The 22502-nt window shown below is 44.3% G+C and overlaps 1 protein-coding gene across 1 annotated transcript in view; it reads left to right on the plus strand.

Moving 5' to 3' along the window:
• Nucleotides 1-205: 205 nt before the first annotated feature.
• Mok (MOK protein kinase) overlaps nt 206-22502 on the plus strand; it is a 46470-nt gene continuing 24173 nt past the window's right edge. The window contains exons 1-2 of the mRNA XM_026413783.2: nt 206-375; nt 14500-14614. Coding sequence (XP_026269568.2) covers nt 369-375; nt 14500-14614 — 122 coding nt within the window. The 5' untranslated portion in view covers nt 206-368. The remainder of the gene's footprint in view (nt 376-14499; nt 14615-22502) is intronic.

A 22502-nucleotide genomic window follows, 5' to 3' on the forward strand; every position in this document is an offset into this window, starting at 1 on the left:
TCCGCGTTTCAGGCTCGGAATTGCTGAGTGACAGCCGGGAGACTCCAGCCCGCGAGGGTTTAAATTTGAAGCGGCGGCGGCGGTCGCTAAGTAACCACGCAGAGGAGGCGGGCCGCATTGCGCATGCGTATGTTGGCAGGCTTCTGCGCACGCGCGGCTCCACCTCGGGGGCGGTCAGGGCCGACGGTTGCCAGGGTGACGAGGATACAATATGGCGGCTGTATCCTAACGCTCTTGGGCAAGGGGCCACCGCGGAGGTCCCAGCACAGGATCCCGCCTCAGGGAGAGGAGGGCAGGTCCCGGCCTTCCTGCCCTTGTCTTTTCCGCGCAGGGTCGGCCAGGGGTTGTCGCCGACTCTCGCGCGCAGGATGAAGAGTGAGTGAGCCGGGAGGGCCGGGCCGGGCCGTTCTGGGGGCTGGGCGGGCGAGTGCCGCTCTGCCCCGGCGCCGGGCGGTGCAGGCCGGAGGTGCGGGAGCCGGGTTTTCAGAGCCGCGCCGGGCGAGGTTCCGTTTCTGAACGTTCCGGGTGGCCGTGGGCGCTCGCAGCCGGCGCCCTGCCAGGGTGAAGTGCTCGGCGTGCAGTCGCCGGACCTGGGCGTGCGTTTCATTTTTGGGGTCGAGCAGTAGTGTTTCTATAGCAGCTGGGTTCACAGGAACTTAGAAGCATCCTTTTAGTGACATTAGAAACGGTTACTTAGAAGTTGGGAAGTGGGCCTCATCCTAGAAAAGGGGTAAAAGAAAGTTTGCCCGCGTTGGGTTTGTGGATCGTGGCCGATCTGCGGCCAGCAGCGCGGCTCGCTGTCGTGTTCAGCATCACTCTTCAGGTATTGTCGTTTATGGCTGTCAGCCAGAGGCGCTTACAAGTTCAGCCTCCTTTGGTGTTTCAAGTTGGAACTATGCTGGTTATATTAAACCTGCATTGTATCCTAATTGTTTTTTGTGAATGCTGTAAATTGCACGATATATTAAAACATATCCGTCTTTGCCTCATACACTCTTCACGCTGCACTCCAAGAAGTGACTTCTCTTTTCAGTTTCCTAAATATGTGCGCATGTATGTGTGTGTGTGTGTGTGTGTGTGTGTGTGTGTAAATATGTATCTATCCCTCTCAAAGTTAGCTGGTGTGGTGGAGCACACCTCTAATCCCAGCAACCCTGGAGGCTGAAGCTGGAGGATCTAAAGTTCAAGACCAGTCTCTGCAAATTCTGGAAGCCCTAAGCAACTTAGGCTCTGTCTAAAAAGAAAAAAATAAAATAAAAAGAACTGAGGGTGTGGTTCAGTGGCTAAGCACCCTGGTTTCAATTGCTGACACCAAAATATAAATAAATAAAAAAATAAAATAAAGAAAAAAACCCCTAATGTTAGTAACTACATATAGGCATATGTATATATGAGTATATAAAGTACATATGTATGGGCTGGGGTTGTGGCTCAGTGTTAGAGCACTCACCTAGCATGTGTGAGGCCCTGGGCACCACATAAAGATAAATAAGTAAAGGTATTGTGTCCATCTACAACTAAAAAATATTTTTAAAAGTATATATAATTTGCATTTTGTGTTTTATGCCCTAAAGAGGCTTAACCACTTAGCTAAATCTCCAGCCCTTTTTTAAATTTTTGAATTTTGGGATAGGGTCTTGTATTGCAGACGCTGTCCTGGAACTCCCAATCCTCCTGCCTAAGCCTCCAGAGTAGTTGGGATTACCTATGTGTGCCCCCACCCTGGCTCATCTCAGATGGTCATTTTGGTAGCTTTCAGTTACTTGGTTTAGTGATAACATCTTTTCCCTTTCTTTATTCTATCTTAAAATCCAGTCCGAGAGTTCATGCAGCCTCTCATCTCTGGTTTAAGACCTGATCATGAATTAAATGTTTTACAAGTAGTTAACAGTGGAGAGAACATTTCAGAACAGAAAATCACAGAGACGGAATCATAGAAGCAGAATGAACAGGAAAAGTGAGTAATGGTGCAAGTTGGACCCATAGCATGGGGTCAGAATACACCTGGGCATGCTAGATTATCATGTTGGTCTTTAATTTTTGGATTTTCCAGGTATTCTTTCTTATTGTTTTCTAGGCAGTGCTCGCTCACATGTGTAGGGATGCTTTGATCAGTCTGTAGTGTATTGCTGTCCTTCTCCTTTTTGTTTTGGATCATTTGTGTAGCAGGGAGCAACCAGTTAATGCTGTGTAATTGCTGAAGCTGAGCAGACATGATGGCAGCTTGGGGCCAGTCTCTGACCTTTCTTTATCATCCTGGTTTTCTTTTCTAGGTATGTATCACTAAGCAAATCACCCCAACTTAGGGACTTAACAACACACTTTTCTTATGGTTCTGTGGGTTGCCTCCACTCAACTAGGCAGCTCTCACTGGGAGTCTCATGAATTTGTAGTCATGATAGATGGTGGTTGGAGTTGAAGTCATCTTGAAAGTCTCATTCACTTGTCTGGCAGATGATGCTGGTGGTTCTCTGGGACCACAGCCTGGGCTGTCAGAACCCTACATGAGGTCTCTCCTTGTGGCTTGGGCTTCCTCACATCATGGCAGTTGAGTTCTGGGTGTATATCCCAAGAGTAGGAAGTGGAAGTGGGCAGCTGCCTGAATGGTGACCCACACCTGTAGTGAGGCTGAGGCAGGAAGATACTTGAGCTCACAAGTTTGCAACCAGTCTGGTCAACATACTGAGACCCACCTCAAAAAAAAAAAAGTTTATCCTTATGTAATAAGTCTGTGTGTGTTAGTACTCTAAAAATTAAAGTATCATTTTTTTCCTGTTTGAACATTAGTGTGTGTGTGTGTGTGTGTGTTGCTAGAGATTAAATCCAGAGGTGCTCTACCACTGAGCTATACCCGCATCCTTTTTATTTTTTTAATTTTGAGACAGGATCTCACTAAGTTGCCCAGGCTGGCCTCAAACTTGTGATCCTCCCACCTGAGGTTCCAGAGTTGCTGGCATTACAGGTATGCACCACCATTGTACCCAGCTCCTGTTTGAACTTTTTAATAGATTAGTTGAGCACACCTACAGAAATAGGAAAAAAATTACATGTTCTATAGTAATGGTTTTGCTGCAATATTACAGAGAGATTTAAAAAAATTATCTGTTGGGGCTGGAATTGTGGCTCAGTGATAGAGTGCTTGCCTAGCATGTTTGAAGCACTGGATTCAAGCCTCAGCACCGCATAAAAATAAATAAATAAAAGGTATTGTGTCCATCTACAAACTAAAATTTTTGAAAAATTATCTGTTGTAATTATAATAATTTTGAATGGTCTCTTAAATACCAATATTTTTTCATAGAATCAAAGTTTCAAGGTTATCTCCATCTTTTTCCATCTTCTCCTTCCTAGTGGGTGTATTACCTCCTGTTTTTTATAAATGGTTGCATCAACTAGCATCTTTTTTTTCTTGAAAGAAAGACAAAATTAAGTAAAAGCAATACTGACTTTGTGGTAAATTCTGCCAGTAGATTTTAAGGTGGTCTCAGGACCCTCCACTACTTGGCATAATGAGTCCTGGTTAACATTTTCTTTCTTTTTTTATATATATATTTTTTTAGTTGTTGATGGACCTTTATTTTAAATGCTTATTTACATGTGGTTCTGGGAATCGAATGCAGTGCCTCACACGTGCAAGGCAAGCGCTCTACCGCTGGTCTACAACTCCAGTCCCCTAGTTAACATTTCCTTAGATGTAATTTTCATGGATATTTTCTGTGTATGAATATATATATTTACTACACACACACACACACACACACCACACACACATTCCTTAGACAAACACCCCCAGATAAATGGGATTACATTAAATATGTTGTAACTTGCTAGGATGATGCTTCCATGAAATTGTTTGAACACAAACCTTTGAGTAATTCTGTGAGTTTATCACTGTGTACTTTATTAGCAATGGACTTACTGGGGTAGTGGGTGTGGTTTTAAATTTAAAATTTTAATGAATTTTTGAATAATTTTATGTCCTTTTGTGTTGGTGTGTGTGCTGGGTTTTTGTTTGATTTTGAAGACCTGTGGAAATAGACCCCTTGCTGAGTGGTTTTTGTGGTGATGGTTTCTCTTTTCCTCTCCCTACCTGCCAACCCTGTTGGACACTCCAGATTTTCCACCTGCTGGAAGACCCCAGCTGGAAACTACCCTTCACCTACCACCACTTTCTCCTGGTGTCATGCTCCCTCCTGGCTGGTTGTGACAGTCTGGAGCCAGCCTGGGGTGTTGGCACACATTCTGAGTTTGTGCACTTAAAACCATTTTAAAGTTTACAGGTGGGCTGGGGTGTGGCTCAGTGGTAGAGCACTCACTTAGCATGTGTGAGGCCCTGGGTTCAATTCTCAGCATCACATAAATTAAAGGTCCATTGACAACTAAAAAAATATTTAAAAAAAATAAAAAATAAAGTTCAAAGGTGACCTACATTTTTTTTTTCAAAGCAAGTCTGCTTAATTTATTTGTGATGAAAGGCAAATTGGAACTTACTGTGTAAGATTCGCCTTCTGCTCTTCAATGCAAATCCTCAGTCCAGCGCCAAGCTCTCAAGGACTGACCTTCCTTTCCCCTGAGATCCTATGCCTGTCTCCCCGTAAGCTGGCACTGTACCTTTCCGACAGACATTTGAAGTTCACGTTGCTGTTGGCACTTAGCCCACAGACTCACTGGTTTCTTAAAAATTTTGAAATGCCCATCTTTACAGACATTTAAACAAATATGAAATCATTATGAACATTATACAACATAGAAAGGTATAATGAAGAAAAGTAATCTTCAGTGTCACTTAAATATAAATGTAAAAAACTTGACATTCACATCCATTCTTTCTGTGCACATATGCATATGATCATCATCATCTTTCTATTTCACTTAATGTTAAATTAAGGCTGAACATTTTTCTATTTTATTAAGTATTATTTGAGAGCATCATTGTTAATGGCAATGTAATATTTCAGTCCATTGCTGTTCCATAATTCATTAGATCATCTTCTTGTTATCAGATGTTTAGGTTTCTAGCCTTCCTGCTGTAGAAACACTATGATGCCCCTGTTTGTCTTTCTGTTGGGGTATCCCCTTGGGGTTGGACATCCTGAACAAAACCTTTGGATTTTTCTAATATCTCTTCTCCTACTCATGCATGCAATGATTGCCTACGTAGAATACACATGCAGAAATCTTGAGGACCTGGCAGGTGAGTCAGCATACATCCCTGTCCCCAGGAAGCTCAGGACTGCCGGGGACTGTGGACGTCTGCATACTACCACTCTCCTTTCCTTATTAGCTGTGGCATGCCAGGGGCCACTCAGACAGTCTTTCTGTGCACTCTGCTGAGTGCACGTGTTTGTTGCAAACCTTTGGCAGTTGGTAGATGGAAAGGTCTCTTATTTAAAAAAAAAAAAAAAAAGCTTTTTTTTAAAAAATATTTTTTTAGGGGCTGGGGATGTGGCTCAAGCGGTAGCGTGCTCGCCTGGCATGCGTGCGGCCCGGGTTCTATCCTCAGCACCACATACCAACAAAGATGTTGTGTCCGCTGAGAACTAAAAAGTAATAAATATTAAAAAAAAAAATTCTCTCTTACTCACTCTCTCTCACTCTCTCTTTAAAAAAAAAAAAGAAAAAATATTTTTTAAAAAAAGAAAAAAAACAACAAATATTTTTTTAAAGAGAGAGAGAGAGAGAGAGAGAGAATTTTTTTTTTAATATTTATTTTTTAGTTTTCGGGGGACACAACATCTTCGTTTGTATGTGGTGCTGAGGATCGAACCCTGGCCGCACGCATGCCAGGCGAGCGCGCTACCGCTTGAGCCACATCCCCAGCCCATAGAAAATATATATTTTTTTAATATTTATTTTTTAGTTGTATTTGGACACAATACCTTTATTTATTTATTTTTATGTGGTGCTGAGGATTGAACCCAGGGCTCCGCACGTGCTAGGCAAGTGCTCTACTGTTGAGCCAGAACTGCAGCTCCCCCAAAAAAGCTTTTTTAATATTTGAATGCTACTGGTTTTCATTTTTGGCTGTTTTATCTAAGTGGGTCACCTTATGCCATTTGTCCATGTTTTCACTGAGCAATCCTATTGTCTTGTTTGTAAGTGGTCTTTATAATAAATACATTAGCTGTTGTTAAGTACATTTGTCACAATATTTTCTAAGATCATTATTGTCTTTACGCCCTGTTTGTGAGTTTTTGAGTTAAAACATATGGCAGGCTCATCTCTGGATCTTTCTTCTTTGAACTTCTGCTTAAAGGGCATTCCCCTTAGTTTGACTTTTACATTCAGCTTTCTACCAGCATTGAAGGATGTTGTGGGGAAAGGATCCATCATGACGAGACCTCCTGATTCTGACAGGCTCTGAGGTGTGGTTCGCACCCAATAGCCGATGACCGCCTGTCTTGGTGTGCTGTGAGTGAGCTTGAGTGCAAGTGGACAGAGAAAGTGAAGAACCTCCTCTCTGCTCAGGACGTCCCTGTGCCCTGTAAAATCAGGCCCTCCCCTTCCTGGCTCCAGGGATCATCGATCTGCTTTCCATTGCTAAGTGTTTCCTTTCTGGAAATCTAATAAAAATGAGCTGTGGCAAATGGGCGCATAAACAGATGTGGTCTTTTGTATCTGCCTTCTTTCATTTAGCCCAACATTTTTGCGATTCCTCACGTGGTGGTGGTGGTAGCAGTCTGGTTCTGTCGATCGCTGAGCAGTAGTACCCTGTGGGTCATGTGAAGGTAGCACAGGGTCTGTCCATTCACCACGTCATGAGAACTTGGGTCATTTCTGGCCATGCTGAGTCAGGCTGCCGTGGTGTTTTCCTCTCTCAGGTAGACTCCTAGGACGGAACTGCTGATTGCAAAACAATACCTTTATTTTATTTATTTTATTTATTTATTTATTTATTTTATTTTAACCCAGGGCCTCGCATGTGCCAGGTGAGCGCTCTACCACTGAGCCTCAGCCCTGGCCCCAGGCTTTCCCATTTTCCATTCCCACTTCCAGGTCTAGAGACGCTTTTATTCCTCATCTTCTGAGTTTTGCCAACTGGTTGTTCCTTGATTCTTTTGTTGGACAGCTGCCTAAGGTTGTGAAGGCCTGAGGCTGTAGCTCAGCAGAGCATCCTCTAGGAGTGGAGAGTGACCTCTGACTACCCAGGAAGGTCTGAAAGTCACCGAGTCAGAAGCCAAGGAGGGAGTGCTATTCACCAGGAGGAGGCGCAGCGGGTCCCTGGGCTTCTGCTGCACTGTGTACAACAGAATGTGTCCCTGGGGCCTTGTCGGCTGAGCCAGTGATTGGGGGCGAGTCTGTCACCTTGTTCTTGTTAGCACATTGTGTGACAGGATCCTGCGTCCCTGTGATGGTGTTCTGCTCGGAGAGAAGCGAGGCCGGGTGGTCAGGAAGTGGTTCTGTATCATTTCATGGAGGAAAAACATTTTCAAGGACAGTTGATTGGAGGCCTTTGAAACTTTTAGAAATAATTTAGAGAGTATCCTTTCAGCAACTTTATCTTTCTTGTCCTTTTTTTCTTTTATTTTAATATAACTTTATATTATCTACTTATTTATTCTTATGTGGTGCTGAGGATCGAACCCAGGGCCTTGCATGTGTGAGGTGCGCGCTCTACCGCTGAGCCACAACCCCAGCCCCATCCTTCCTGTCCTTTTAGCCTCATTGTTAGATTTATGAGGATGGTCTGACCTGGGAAAAGGGACACTAAGGTGGAGATCCCTCTGTGCGATTGGAAATGCCCAACTATTGGAAAACAGGTGCAGATGGGTAAAGAAAGGCCGGCTGCTGAGTTGTCAGTGGTGGTAGTGCTGTGATTCAGATGTGTTGGGTCTCCCTGCAGCATGGTCCAGGGACGGGGAAGAGCTGGTCTTGGAGTGTGTGCCCTGGTCTGTTCCTCTGCTGAGTTCCTCTGTTGAGTGTGTGCAGGCACAGAGAGAGCAAGTGGAACCCTTTGACTTGGGGAGATGGTGGCCATTAGGGAGAAGGTCCAAAGCAGATTGAGCAGTCATGTCACTGGAGGGCAGGGTACCTGTTCAAGGAAGACCTGCTCGAGGGTGCACCGGGTCTATCGGGGGATTTGAACCCCGAGCACCATATGGTTTATATTACGTGCTTTGTTCTCAGTCTTTGGCCTTTAACATTAGGTGAGCCCTAGCGTTCCTCTTTGTCTTCCCCTCTTTTATAAGAAAAGGACCTGAAATTGGGAGTGTAGGGACATACTTTTAAGTCCTCAGGGCTGGGATTGTGTCTTGTCTTTGCTTGTCTGCATTACTGGGCACAGTGCCTGGTCCATAGACTGGCTAATATTTCCTCGGGTTGTTCTTGTCACTGACATCCACAGTGATATAGTTACATTACCATGAATTCACTTAGGCTGAAGTACAGCGTAATATCACTAGAGCAGGAGTCCCAAGACCACCCCTGGATGCTTGATTTTTTTAAGGGGCTCACAGCTATGATTTACCATGATGAAAGACACCTGGGGCCTAGTCCAGAGGAAACCCGACGAAGCACAGGGTGGGTGCTCTTTGGGTGGAGGTGCCCAGGATGCCCTTAGTTACCCCAGCAACAAATTCTGAGGACACGGGTGGACTGTGGCCTACCAGGGAAGCTCATTAGCAATTGAGCACCCCAGGTTTTTTCTGGGGGCTGGTCACGCAGGCACCCCTGCCTAGCACTTGCTGAAGTTCTGGGTCCTGGAAGACAGCAGGTACACATCACGCGTTGTGCGTTGGGTGAGCAGTTCAGGGATAGGGAGCCACTCTGAACTTCTACGCATGGTGGAGACTCCTGAAGTGTGTTTCATAGACACCTGCCCAAGACTGGCCTTTAAGACTCTAAGCAGAGCACCTGGGCCTGCGCGGTGGGGGCCTCTTTTCTGTCTGCGATAGACTGTGGTCTTGCAGAGGGATTTCTGGGCGTTCCAGGTTCATCCTTCCGAGAGTAGGGGACATTTTAGGCGTGTTTGAGCACAGCAGCTGTTCCTTGGCTAGGGAGAGGGGTTAAGCAAACCTACCTGGGGTCTTTTTGGTGGTTTTGTTTCAAAGAAGCTTTTTGGTGGTTACCTAGAATCCTTCTTGCCTGGTTTTAAGACTTAATGAAAAATTTCCCATTTTATTTTTATTTATTTTTATTTTTTTTTAAGAGAGTGTGAGAGAGGAGAGAGAGAGAGAGAGAGAATTTTTTTAATATTTATTTCTTAGTTCTCGGCAGACACAACATTTTTGTTTGTATGTGGTGCTGAGGATCGAACCCGGGCCACACGCATGCCAGGCGAGCGCGCTACCGCTTGAGCCACATCCCCAGCCCCAAATTTCCCATTTTAGAGAGGCTCTGGGATTTAGTTAAAATGTAGTTAGCCAGTTATTTCTTCCATTTCTGTCTGGAGAGCTATGGTACCATTTTCTTTCCCCCTTATTTGACTTCATTTTAAAGTTTTATTTTACTTTGATGGGCTCAAAAGTCTTTTCTGAGTGACTTCTTAAATTGGTATGCTCAGAAAGACTCTTTCCTTGAATGAATAAAAATTGTTGTTTTAGATTTAAAAAATGCCAGTTGTGTTCTTTGTTAGATTCTGAGGCTGTTGCAACAGGCTATCCCAGTTGGGTGGTGTAAAGCACAGAAGCTGTTCTCTCACTGCTGGGGAACACTGCCCCCCCCCAAGGTGTCTGCAGAGGGCAGCTCCCTCCCACCTGTGTTGGGTCTCCCTGGAGCCCAGCTTCCTGTGGCTCTGCTCCAGGCTCTGTCTCTGTCACCATGTCCCTCTTGTGTGTGTCTGTGTTTTTCAGATCGTGTAAAACATGTAACACGAGATCTTAATGGATTTCCTGCATCACAGTGTTGTCAGGCGCACACGTGCATTTGTGTTTTATAGGTTTACAACTGTTCTGCATACGTTTTCATCCTGATGACTGAAATTCTGCACCCATTTCCCCTCCCCCGGCTCCTGGCAACTCCCATTCTACTTTGTGTCTTTTTTTTTTGTCTGTGGTACTGGGGATTGAACACAGGGCATCCTGCATGCTAGGCAAGTGCTCCACCCCAGAACACCAGCCCTTTAAATCCCCTCCTGCCTCAGCCTCCCAAGATGCTGGGATTATAGGCTTGCACCACACCTTTGTGTGTATCCTTGCATTCAGCGTCCACATGGGTAATCTAGATTGTTTTCATCTCAAGATCCTTCTGCAAGATTCTTATTCATATATATGGTCATATTCACAAGTTCCGGGAGTTAGGATGGGGATGAAGCTTTTTGATTATAGTCATTGAAAATGTATTAATGCATATACCTTTCTGTACCATGAATAATAAAGTCCTTTGTCTTCTACCCAAGAAGACACAAGCCTCTTCTGCCAGCACCCATGAAATAATAGCATTTTAATTAGTAGCTTGCAAGGAGGATACAATCTCAGACAAATACTAACATGTTCAGGAAAAAAAAATCTAAGTAGGTTGAATTCTCACAAAGTTACTTTATTAAATAGCAGATTTTAAAATGTGAAATCTTACAAAAACTCTTCTCAAAAGCCTGTCAAATGACTGTGGCTGTAGCTTGGTGGTAGAGCACTTGCCTAGCACATGTGAGGCCCTAGGTTTGATCCTTAGCACACATAAAAACAAACAAATAGAATAATTTTTTTTTTATGTCTATCATTGCTGGGTGAGGTGGTATACAACTGTACTCCCAGTTGTCTTAGGAGGCTGAGGTAGGTGAATCACAAGTTTGAAACCAGCCTCAGCAACTTGGTGAGGCTCTCTATGCAACTTAGCGAGACCCTGTCTCAAAGTAAAAAGGACTGGGGATATAGCCCAGAGGTAAACTACCTCTGAGTTCAATCCCCAACACCCCAAAAAACAAAACAAAAAAAGAGTCTATGTTCTTTTTTAAATTTATTATTATTATTATTATTATGTGTGTGTGTGGGGGAGTGCTGGGAATTGAACCCAGGGCCTTGTGCCTGCGAGGCAAGCACTCTACCAACTGAATTAAGTCCCCAGCCTATCTTTATTATTTTTATGTGATGTTGAGGATCGAACCCAGTGCCTCACATGTGCTAGGCAAGTGCTATACCACTGAGCTACAGCCTCAGTCCAAAAGTCTATATTCTATTTCTCCATTTTATAAATTATCCCTTATTTCAGGTATGTTAGTTAAGGTAATGCTTACTAGATGCTATAATGGATAACTCCCAGCTCTCTGGTTCTTGCCTTGTCCTGTGTGGGCATTCTGGGCTGGAAGTCTTTCCTGGGTTGCTTTTTCACTATCCTGATCTCATGACTCCTTGGGTTTCCTAGTGTTTTTTTTTTAATATTTATTTTTTAGTTGTAGTTGGGCACAATATCTTTTTTTTTACTTTTTTTTTTTTAACACAATGCCTTTATTTTTATGTGGTGCTGAGGATCGAACCCAGGTCCCGCCCGTGCTAGGGGAGCGCTCTACCACTGAGCCACAATCCCAGCCTAGGCACAATATCTTTACTTAATTTATTTATTTATATGTGGTGCCGAGGATCGAACCCAGGGCCCTGCATTTGCTAGGCGAGTGCTCTACCGCTGAGCCACAACCCCAGCCCAGAAAGTATTGTTTTTATTAGAAAAAATTTCAAGCATGTCAGAATATAGAGAGTAATATCAGAGCTCTAAAACATATCCTTTACCTCATTCCAACAATTATCACCATTTTGTAACTTTTACCACCACTTTTCTTTTCTGGACTATTTTTTTTTAGTTCTTCTTGTTGATTAAAAAGAAATAGTGCTCTCATAAAAAATAACATTGTGGAAATTATCTGACTTAGGAAAGGAGACACCTATAACCTTACCTGTCAGAAAGAGCCCCGTTTGCCCACATGTGGGCTCATGCGAGGTGTGTGTAGTCTTCAAGGATGTCTTTTTTTTATTGTGATGCTGGAGATTGAACCTAGGGCCTTGTGTATGCAAGGCAGGCACTCTACCAACTGAGCTATATACCCAGCTTAAGGATGTAATCTTTAAGGATCTTTCTGTATCAGTCTTAAATATAGATAGTGTATTCCATTATATGGATTACAACATGATCAGCCGGGTTCAGTAGTGCATACCTATAATCCCAATGACCGGGGAGGATGAGGCAAGTTCAGAGCCAGCCTCAGCAACTTAGTGAGGCCATAGGCAACTTAGAGAGACCCTGTCTCTAAATAAAATACAAAAAAGGCTGGGGATATAGCTCAGTGATTAAATGCCCCTGGTTCAATCCCCAGTACCAGTCATCATCATCATCGTCATCGTCATCTAGTTCCCTGTGGGGGTATTTTTGGTTTTTCAGTTTTTCCCTATTAAATACTGCTGCACTAAAAAAGGAATATGTACATAAAATTTAAAAATAATGCTGCACTAAGAACCTCCTACATTTTTTAATATGGTATGTTTTAGAATTGTCGGTTCAGATATGTACATTTTTTAAAAAAATAATAACTTCATTTTACTTATTTACTTATTTTTACATGGTGCCAAGGATGGAACCCAGTGCCTCACATGTGCTCGGCAAGTGCTGTACCACAATCAGCCCTAGCATATGCACATCTTTTTTTTTTTTTTTTAAAGAGAGAGTGAGAGAGGGGGACAGAGAGAGAGAGAGAATTTTAATATTTATTTTTTAGTTATCGGCGGACACAACATCTTTTGTTTGCATGTGGTGCTGAGGATCGAACCCGGGCCGCACGCATGCCAGGCGAGCGCGCTACTGCTTGAGCCACATCCCCAGCACATATGCACATCTTAAAAAGATTTATAGATATTGTCAAATTGTCCTCCCAAATGAGTATACCGATTTATGCCTTCAGCAGAGGATGGGAGTGCACAGATTTTTTTTTTTTTTAAGTGGTTCTGGGACTTGGACCCAAGGGTGCTCTACCCTGATCTACATCCTTTTTTATTTTATTTTTATGTGGTGCTGAGGATCGAACCCAGTGCCTCACACGTGGCAGGTGAGTTCTGTACCACTGAGCCCCAGCCCCAGCCCCTTGAGCTGTATCTTGAGCCCTTTTTATTTTTATTTTTTTTATATTTTATTCAGAGACAGGGTCTCACAAAGTTGCTGAGGCGGGCCTCAACCTTAACAATCTTCCTGCTTCCGCCTCCTGAGGCGCCGAGGTTATAGGCATGCACCAGGGTACCCTCCTAGAGCAGCATGGCTTTACAGTCTACTTTGTCCTGGTGCAGACAGGGCCCGGAGGTCAAGGGCTCTCTTAGTCCAGGCTTGTTTCTGCAGCAATGCAACTGAAGCTCCTGATGGTTGACTTCTGGTCACTTCCTCCTCCAGGGTCTCTTCCAGACCTGACTCTAGCCTGCCTGATTTCTTCATGGCCTTACTTTTGTGTTTCTGGGTCTCAGTTCACAGGAGCTTCCTGGAGGTCTCTGAACCAGATGCCCAAAGACAGTGGGAGTAGGGGCAGTAATTGTCTTCCTGCTGCCTTGCTCCTGGTTAGCCTTTCTTTCCCTGGCAGTAGTGGGCATGGAAACCAGGGCCTTGTGCACACTGGCAAGCTGCTACTCCTGAGCACAGCGCATCCCTGAGGCTGGGTTATTTGATTCTCTGAGAGGTGCACAGACTGCTCTCTGCCAAGGTTTTCTGCAGTCTTGTTCTCCTGTTATTTGGGATGTAGAAACATTTGCAACCCAGTGGGGACTTCTGCACTCAGGGCTTTCTCATTCCTTCCATTTCTCCTTGAGAAGTTGTAGTTCTTGCCTGTGCCATCCTTTTCTTGGAGTCCTGTGTGGAGGCAGTCAGTAGAATCCTTCTCTGACTCTTCCCAGCCCCCTGGGCCAGAGGCTGCTGCGGGCGGTGGATCATTGGCATCGTCGTGGGCTCCCAGCTCTGCCTCCTGACTGCGAAGCCAGGGCCACAGAAGCTCCGGTTGTCTTCACAGCCAACCCCACTTCAAGGGACTCATTTGATGTCAGAGGTCGTTCAGGAAAGCAGAAACTACTGTGGGTATTTCCAGCAGGAAGGTGTTTAGCATAGTGAATCAGAGGATTACAAAACCATGAGTAGGGTGGGGGTTGATGGTGGTAGCGTCAAAGCCAGAAGGAGCTGCTGGCAGCTCTCAGAAAATTAGGACTTGTGCTTATTACACAAAACTGCTGCAGATGAGCTGTGCGCTCCCTAGGACCAGGGAGGGCGAAATTAAGAAGAATGCTCAATGGTGCTGGTGACGTGACCCTGCCACTCCACTGAACAGCCCCAGCTGGCATCATCTCACTGCTTTCCGAGTCTTATGGGGTAGTGGTGCTTCTTGTCACTGGATCGGGGCTGTGGCTCCTGTCGTTCAAGGGAGAGCAAGATGTCACCAGCACCCAGCCTGCTTCCCTGCTGGGAGGGCAGCACAATCTTGCTGGCCACGGATCTGACCCTCAGCAAGGTGCTGTTAAGTTACATGATGATAGTGTGCATCGTGGAAGTGAATATAAAAATCTGTGCATAAATAAAATTTTGTCTTTATAATTACTTTAATTACAGACTATAAAGCAATTGGCAAAATAGGAGAGGGAACATTTTCTGAAGTCATGAAGATGCAGAGCCTGAGAGATGGAAACTACTATGCATGTAAGCAAATGAAACAGCACTTTGAAAGGTAGGTGTCCGAGACAGCTGCCACCCAGTGCTGGCGCAGCCTTGAGTTTAGGGCAGTCTCTGTCCTGGGAAAACTGTTCATTTAGTTGTAAATAAGTAGTCCGATCCCTTGGGCATTGAGGGTCATGGGCTGAAGAGCTGCTTATAATGCTGGCATTTCCTCTTGTCCAGGCTTACAATGATGTCAGTGATGAATGGTGTGAGATTTTAAGTTGTAAAGAGTTGTATGTGTGTTGGGGTCTTACAAATCAGACCTTCGTCCAGGTGCATTAGAGGTGCTTGCAGTTTAATTACTTGTGAAGCATGTGGACATGATGAGGAATGATTTCCAGGTAGGGATAGAGGAACTTCTTTCCTGGGTGACCTCAGCTGCCCGTCCGTGGGGAGGAACTGTGGTTCATGCTCACGCCTGTGGAAGACCGCCCTGGCTTTTTCTTTCAGAGCAGACTCTGATGGTCTCAGAGTTGGCCAGCTTCTCAACATACGCTACACCAACAAGCCAAAAATGGATGCCATTAGGAAACTGTCTGAATGAGGAAGTGAGTGCTGGCTTCATTGTAACATGAAACTTTTCAATAAAAAGTCTGAGGCCAGTAATTTATGTCTCTAAATAGCCAAAGAATTTTGAAAGCATAATTATTTCACCGTATTGATGCACAGCCTTCTGGAGAGTTTTGGGGTATAGACCTTGATTTCAGACTCTAAGTATGAAAAGTCATTTCTCAGGTCAGAAGAGGAGTGTTGCCAGTTCATCTCACTAGAGAGGGTTGAGAGTAGCACTTCATCCTCATGACATCTCGTCCAGGTAGCTGTTATCCTTGCTTTGCACAGGAGGGGAGGGTCCCTGACCTTGTCACTAGCTCTGCACCTCTGGGTTCGAATCCACTTTTCACCAAAGCCAAACCCTGGCTCTTTATTGCCCAGACCACATGGTGGTTCACCTACCACTTCCAAGACTCGGCTGCTGCCAAGGTCTTCTGCTTTGCCTTTCCTGGGACTTCTTCCTCTACATATTCCACACTCTCTGTCCCCAACCCCCCATTCCGTCCATCTTTACCTTCAGACTACCAAAGACAGAGAATTAGATGCACGGTATGCTGACGACCCTGCATGGAGAGAGCAGAGAGCAGCTTCCTCCACAGGCACCCTGTGAGCTCCCGCCCCAGCAGCCAGCACTGGACTTTGAGCAGCAGGGGTGGCACCTTTGCCCACCCCCCACCAAGGACTGAGGACTGGATCCTTTCAGGTTCTCACTGTGGGTTTCAGGGAGAGAGAACTTAAAGGTGACCACAGGTGTGCTGCTGTCATTTTGGTGACAGGTAAGCGTACACAGTGGGTGGATGCTGAGCCCCAGAGTTTTGCACTCACAGCAGTGCTGTGAGGAGACCACACTTGGTCACACAGGTGCCCATGGGAAGAGGGATACAGGTGTAGCTCATTTTAGGAAGGTTTCTGGTGAAGAAGGTTGGTGAGTTCTGAGAGCAGACCTTTGCTAATCCTGTCACCTCCCGAATACCCACCTCTAATCACCATAGCCAGATTAAGTTTCTACCCTCTTACCCTCACAGTGGGCGTTCAGTTCAGTGTCTGTAATATGAAGTGTCACAGTGGCTGGTGTTTTGTGCTATTTGGATGCACAGACTCAGTCATGTGGCCCAGTGCTGAGTTTTAGTTTCAACAGGCGTTTGTTAACATGCCTTAGGACCTGCCATAGCTGTGTAGTCCAAACCCAAGGAGAACTGGACATTGGATTTCATTTTGTGAGTTCTGATTTGCTGTTTATATATGTCTTAAAAACCCTAGGATGGGTCTGAGACTGTGGCTCAGTGGCAGAGCACTCGCCTAGCAGGGTGAGGCACTGGGTTTGATCCTTAGCACCACATAAAAAGGCATGCTGTCCATTCACAACTACAAAAATAAATAAATAAATAAATCAACCAACCAACCTACCAGCCATCCCACCCTGGGACACAGGAATCCCCTCACAGTTGGTCTGCTGTGGCCAAGGGAAGCGTTCTTTTGATATGACCTATCCTCTTTTCTTTCTTTTAGTATTTTTTGGCGCTACGAGGCTTTCTGTGCTCCTTTTATACTTTCCTTGCTCCAGCCCTAGAACCTGCCATTTCTCTAAGGAGCCCTGATTCCTTTCATTGGAGGAAGGTATTTAGAAACTAAGATCTGGACACTGGGTGTCCTAGTACTGGGTGCTGATGCTTCCAGGGCTCTTGGCAAACAGTGCTGGTGGTGCCAACCCATCACGCCCGTGCCTGGCTCCCTTTCCCATCTCTATTCAAGTGCCTATGAGAGCATACCCATAAAATAAGTAAATGGGATGAAGAAATGATTCTTTCTCACAGAAGAATTTCACTTAATACATGTAGGGGGATAAGGGAAATAGGGAACCATCATTAGAATGCACATGTAATAATTTTTGCAGTCAGAAATCATTGCTGGGGGAAACTCAAAAGTTATTTCTGACTATAGAAATAATTATGTGTTCATTATTACTTGTTTATTGTTATATGTTAAATTATTACAGGCTGATGCATGCTAAATTAATGGGTGAAACTATGAAGAGAAATAGGATTTCTATATAGCCCTAAAATATTTCCTCCTAGATACTTTATTTTTAAAATTTAATTTATTTTTAAGCTCATATACAAAACATAGAAATTATAAATATTAATGGGGTGTCATGTAATGTTTTGATACATGTATACATTGTATAATTTTTTACATTTATTTTTTAAAATTTTATTTATTTATTTATTTTTGGTACTTGGGATTGAACCCAGGGCACTTAACTATTGATATATATCATGAGCCCATTTTTTGTATTTAGAGACAGGGCCTCGCTAAGTTGCTGAGGCTTTGAATTCGTGATCCTCCTGCCTCAGCTTTCTGAACCGCTGGGATTACAGATATATACCACCACGCCTGGCACATCATGTAATGTTTAAATCAGGTTAAATATATCTGTTTCCTCAAACATTTGTCATTTCTTTATGGTAAAAACTTTCCAAATATTAATTTTTTAAAAATATATTTCAATACATTTTATTAGTTTATTTTTATGTGGTGCTGAGGATCAAACCCAGGGCCTCACATGTGCTAGCGCTCTACCACTGAGCCACAACCCCAGCCCTCCAGATATTAATTGTAACTACTCTGATTGCCATCAATAATAAATACTAGCTAGTGTTGATTGATTACTGTGGAAGCTCTGACAGATCCTGGTATTGTTTGGTACCCCTTCCTCCAGGAGGTAGGGCTTCCTTCCTTCCTCTTGAGTGTTGATTGGACTTAGTGATTTGCTTCTAAAGAATAGAAGGGACAAACAATGGCATTACAGTTAGAAACCTGGCAGGTCCCACTGAGGCTAAATGGTCCAGGTCACTGTCGGTGGTGAGACAGGGACACAGTGGACCAGGATGGCAGGCTGTGCCACCTCCGTGCTCGCTCCCCAAAGCCATAATCCCAGTGTAACCCTGAGAGCACAGCAGGGGAGTCCAGATTGGGGGACATTCCACAAAACACCTTCCTAGCCCAAGGCTGTCATGGCAGTGAAAACAAAGACTGAGGAGCTATTGCAGATTGGAGGTGACTCTCTGGATGGGACGTGATAACTTAACTGCAGGTGGCATCCTAGATCCTGGAAAAGAAAAGACATTAGTGGAAAAACATGGGAGACCTCAAGTTTAAGTAATAGTTGTACCAGTGTCAGTTTTTTAGTTTTGATAAATGTTATACAAATTGGGTAGACTCCATATTATCTTTACACCTCTTCTGAAAGTCTAAAATAATTTCAACATAAAAGGTAAAACATAAGACAGTACAAGCAGACCAAGAAAAAATAAATAAATACAGAAGCCAGGCCCAGTGGTGCACACCAGTTATACCAGTTACTCAGGAGGCGGAGGCAGGAGAATTGCAAGTTCGAGACCAGCCTGGACAAGTAGCAAGACCCTATTTCAAAATAAAAGATTTAAAGGACTGGGGGCGGGGCTGGGGATGTGGCTCAAGCAGTAACACGCTTGCCCCTCAAAAAATGAGGGGTGCTGGGTTCAATCCTCAGCACCACATAAAAGTAAAATAAAGATGTTGTGTCCACCGAAAGGGTTCGATCCTCAGCACCACATAAATGTAAAATAAAGCTATTGTGTTCACCTAAAACTAAAAAATAAGTATCAAAAAAAAAAAAAAAAAGGACTGGGGATGCAGCTCAATGGGAAAGACCCCCAGTACCACAAAATAGCAGAACAACAAACAAGACAACTATAGGAGATCTGGTACTACTCATTGATTATGAACTTCTGTTCTTAAAAGTGTTGCTGTTAATTCTGATTTACATGGGAAAAAGAATTGTTAGTTTCTTCTGCTTTTGGTGTCATCTCTAAGGATGAGATTGCTAATAATTTGTAGTTTGTTGGATGTTCCAGTGTAACTGATACTGGTCCAAGTATAATGCTGTTTCTTTGTTTCTTGTGGTGCTGGGGGTGGAACCTAGGGTTTCCTGCCTGCTAGGCAAGCAACATACCCCTAAGCCATACCCCTAAGCCATACACTGTAGCCCTTGTTTTTGTTTTCAGACATGAAAATAATACTTCTGGCTTTTACATGGGAGTATCTTTCTGTAGTATTCTCTCATCATTATCAAAGAAATTGTCTTGTTTACTTAAAGAACAATTTCAAAGTTGATTTTGGGTGCCCTTAGCCATCCGTTTCTGTTCTACTTCTCATTGTCTAAATGAGTCCTCAAAGTCACCTTGCACAGTTGCTTGGGTGGTTTGGGAAAGGTGAAGCATTGGCAGAAGAAGATCACACCATGTCACTCAGGCAGGATGATGTTGGCATTCAAAGCCTCTGCCCCCTGACCCCTCCAACTTTACTTGTAATCCTTTCCTCCTACTTTAGTTGGAATTGAAATTGATGGCTTTTGGGGCTGAGGATGTGGCTTAAGTGGTAGTGTGCTCACCTGGCATGCGGGAGGCACTGGGTTCGATTCTCAGCACCACGTAAAAATAAAATAAAGATATTGTGTCCACCTAAAAATCTAAAAAATAAATATTAAAAAAAAGAAATTGATGGCTTTTGCAGATATCTTTGCTAATATGAAGTTCAAGTAAAGTAAGACAACCAAAGGACACCTTGGTACTGTCTGGGGCAGGGCCTGGCAACTCTGGAGACTGTTTCTCCCTGTTCCTTGGAGGTGAGGTTAGCTCCTGGGCTCTAGCCTACAGGAAGACCAAGTCCTCCTCATTTCTCTTTGTTGTCTTCACTATTTTCTCCCACCTGTAATCCCCAAAAGTATCCAGTTAAGTAGAGGCTGCCTTTGGCGATGATTTTATTCTGTATTTTGCCTGTAGAAATATTTTTAAGACCCTTACTCATGGTCTTGTTGGGGTCTCTCCTCATGCCCTGAAGCAGAAGGCTCAGTAGTGAGCTAAGCCTGGCCAGCAGAGGCGCCCACTTAAAAGCAGAACCAGAAGCCCCTCTGCTCGTAGGCTTTTAGTTTTGTGACCTTGCACAGCTCTTCATTTTTCTGCGCCCTTGTTTCCTTCCTTACACAGGAGGGACAACACAGCATCCACCTCCTAAGGTTGTTGTGGGGTCTAGTGAAATAATGCAGGAGCACTCTCATGGTGCCTGCAGGCAACAGCCCCGAGGTTTGCCATATGAACCAGCTCTTCCTTGGCAGGTAAGGCAGGGTCCAAGGGCTTGGAGATGATTTTGGAAATTGAAGAGAGATGATACTAGCGAAAATAGTGAAGCTCATGGCAGGGACTCACCGACATCTGGTGCCAGGAACAGCACCAGGTGACTTGTGTGTCAATGCCACTTAATCTCACTTCAACCCTCGACCCTGGAAGCAAGATGCCAATGTGGCCATCTTTTGGATCAGAGAGCATGCCTTGGTCCCCCGCCCGCTTGGCACTGTGCAGCCTGGAGCTTCCACCCAGGTCTACTCACTAAGTGGCCTCCACTTTCCTTTTAGGAACATAAAAAGCTACTTTGTAAGGAAGAAATAGAAACAAAGGCAAGAAATTCATGAGTTACTTTAGATAGGTTTTCTGCTTACTTAAAAATAAAGTATGGAAAATCTCAAACAAATACAAAGTAATGAGTAATGAACCCTACCTAGCAGCAGGACGGAAACCCTGCTGTTTTAATTTTGTCTGTGCCTCTGCACAGCCTCTTCTCCTACCTGGTCAGTATGTGTGCCTTAGTGTGGTTTGGGCTGCTAAAATAAAGGACCACAGACTGGTGGATCAAATAGCAGATGTTTGTTTCTCACAGTTCTGGAGTCTGGAAGTCCAAGATCAAGGTGCTGGCAGATCTGGTGTCTGGTGGGAGGGCCTGCTTACAGATTTGCTCAGGGTCATCCTCAGAGAGCAGAGAGGGGAGCCAAGCTTCTATAGCCTCAGGTCACAGGGCTACCTCCTCATACCTAAGTCTCCTGTCCCAGGAACACCCAACAAGGGTTAGGGTTTCCTGATATGAATTTTGGGGGATACAAACATGAGATTCATAACATTATACAGATTTGGTTTGGTTGGTTGGTTTATTTTGCTGGGAATCAAACCCAGCGTCTGGCCACATGCTTAGCAAGCACTGAACTGCTTTGCTGCTCGGCTGTACCCTTGGCCCCAACTGTCCTTTTTCTAAGGTAAACTTGCATATATAAATAGCTTATCTGTACAGTTTTGGCAAACAGACATTCCCATGTGATTAATGTCACCCTAAAATCTTTCTTTTTTGAATATTTTTAGTTGTAGGTGGACACAATACCTTTATTTCATTTATTTTTTTGTGGCTCTGAGGGTGAAACCCAGTGCCTGACACATGCTAGGCTAGATCACCACTGAGCCACAGCCCCGGCCCCACCCTAGAAAATTCCTTCCCATCTCTTTTCAGTCTCCCATTCCCTTCCCAGACGGCCATGGCTGTTTTCTTTACTCCCTCCTAGAATCTCAGACTACGTGAAATCTCACATCTGTGTTCTCATGCCCAGTTCCATTGGCGCAGCAGATTGTCATGGCTATCTTAAAAGGTTTGTCCCTCTTTTTGCAGGGGGTGGGTACTGGGGATTGAACTCAGGGCACTTGACCCCTGAGCCACTCCTCAGCCCTATTTGTATTTTATTTAGAGACAGGGTCTCACTGAGTCGCTTAGCGCCTTGCTTTTTTGCTGAGTCTGGCTTTGAACTCCTAATCCTCCTGCGGCAACCTCCCAAACTGCTGGGATTGCAGGCATGCACCACGGAGTCCAGCAGAAGTTTGTCCCTTTTTTAATGCTGAGTGGTATTTGCTCCAGTCTATGACTACATACAGTTTATCTGTTCTGTCAGCGGGGTTGTTTTCTGTTGTGGCCAACCGTGAATAAAGCTGCCACGAAAGTCCTAAGACTTCTGGATATATATTTTCTTTTTTCCTACTTAATTATTTACAAATGCAATCACTGGATCAAAGGTGGGCAAACATTAACTTTATAAGAAACTGTGGCTAGGCCTTTTCCAAAGTCGTTGTAGCTTTGGATTCCCGCCGGCAAAGAGTAAGTTCCAAATGCTTCACATCCTCAGCCAGCATTTGGTGTTGGGAGCATTTTTTTTTCTTTTTTAATTAAAAAAAACATTTTTTTTGGTAGTCGTAGATGGACAGCATGCTTTTATTTTGTTTGTTTGTTTTTATGTGGTGCTGAGGGTGGAACCCAGGGCCTCACAGGTGCTAGACAAGTGCTCTGCCAGGAGCCCCAGCCCAGCCCTGGTGTTGGTAGCCTTCTAAGTCAGCTGTTGGCCAGTGTGCCATGTCATCTAGAGATTTTGGCCTCCACTTGCTAATGGCCAACAACGATGACCACCAATTCACATGCCTTCTGGCTGTTCATGTACC

This window comes from Urocitellus parryii, chromosome 6 (genome assembly GCF_045843805.1).
Source record: "Urocitellus parryii isolate mUroPar1 chromosome 6, mUroPar1.hap1, whole genome shotgun sequence".
NCBI lineage: Eukaryota > Metazoa > Chordata > Mammalia > Rodentia > Sciuridae > Urocitellus > Urocitellus parryii.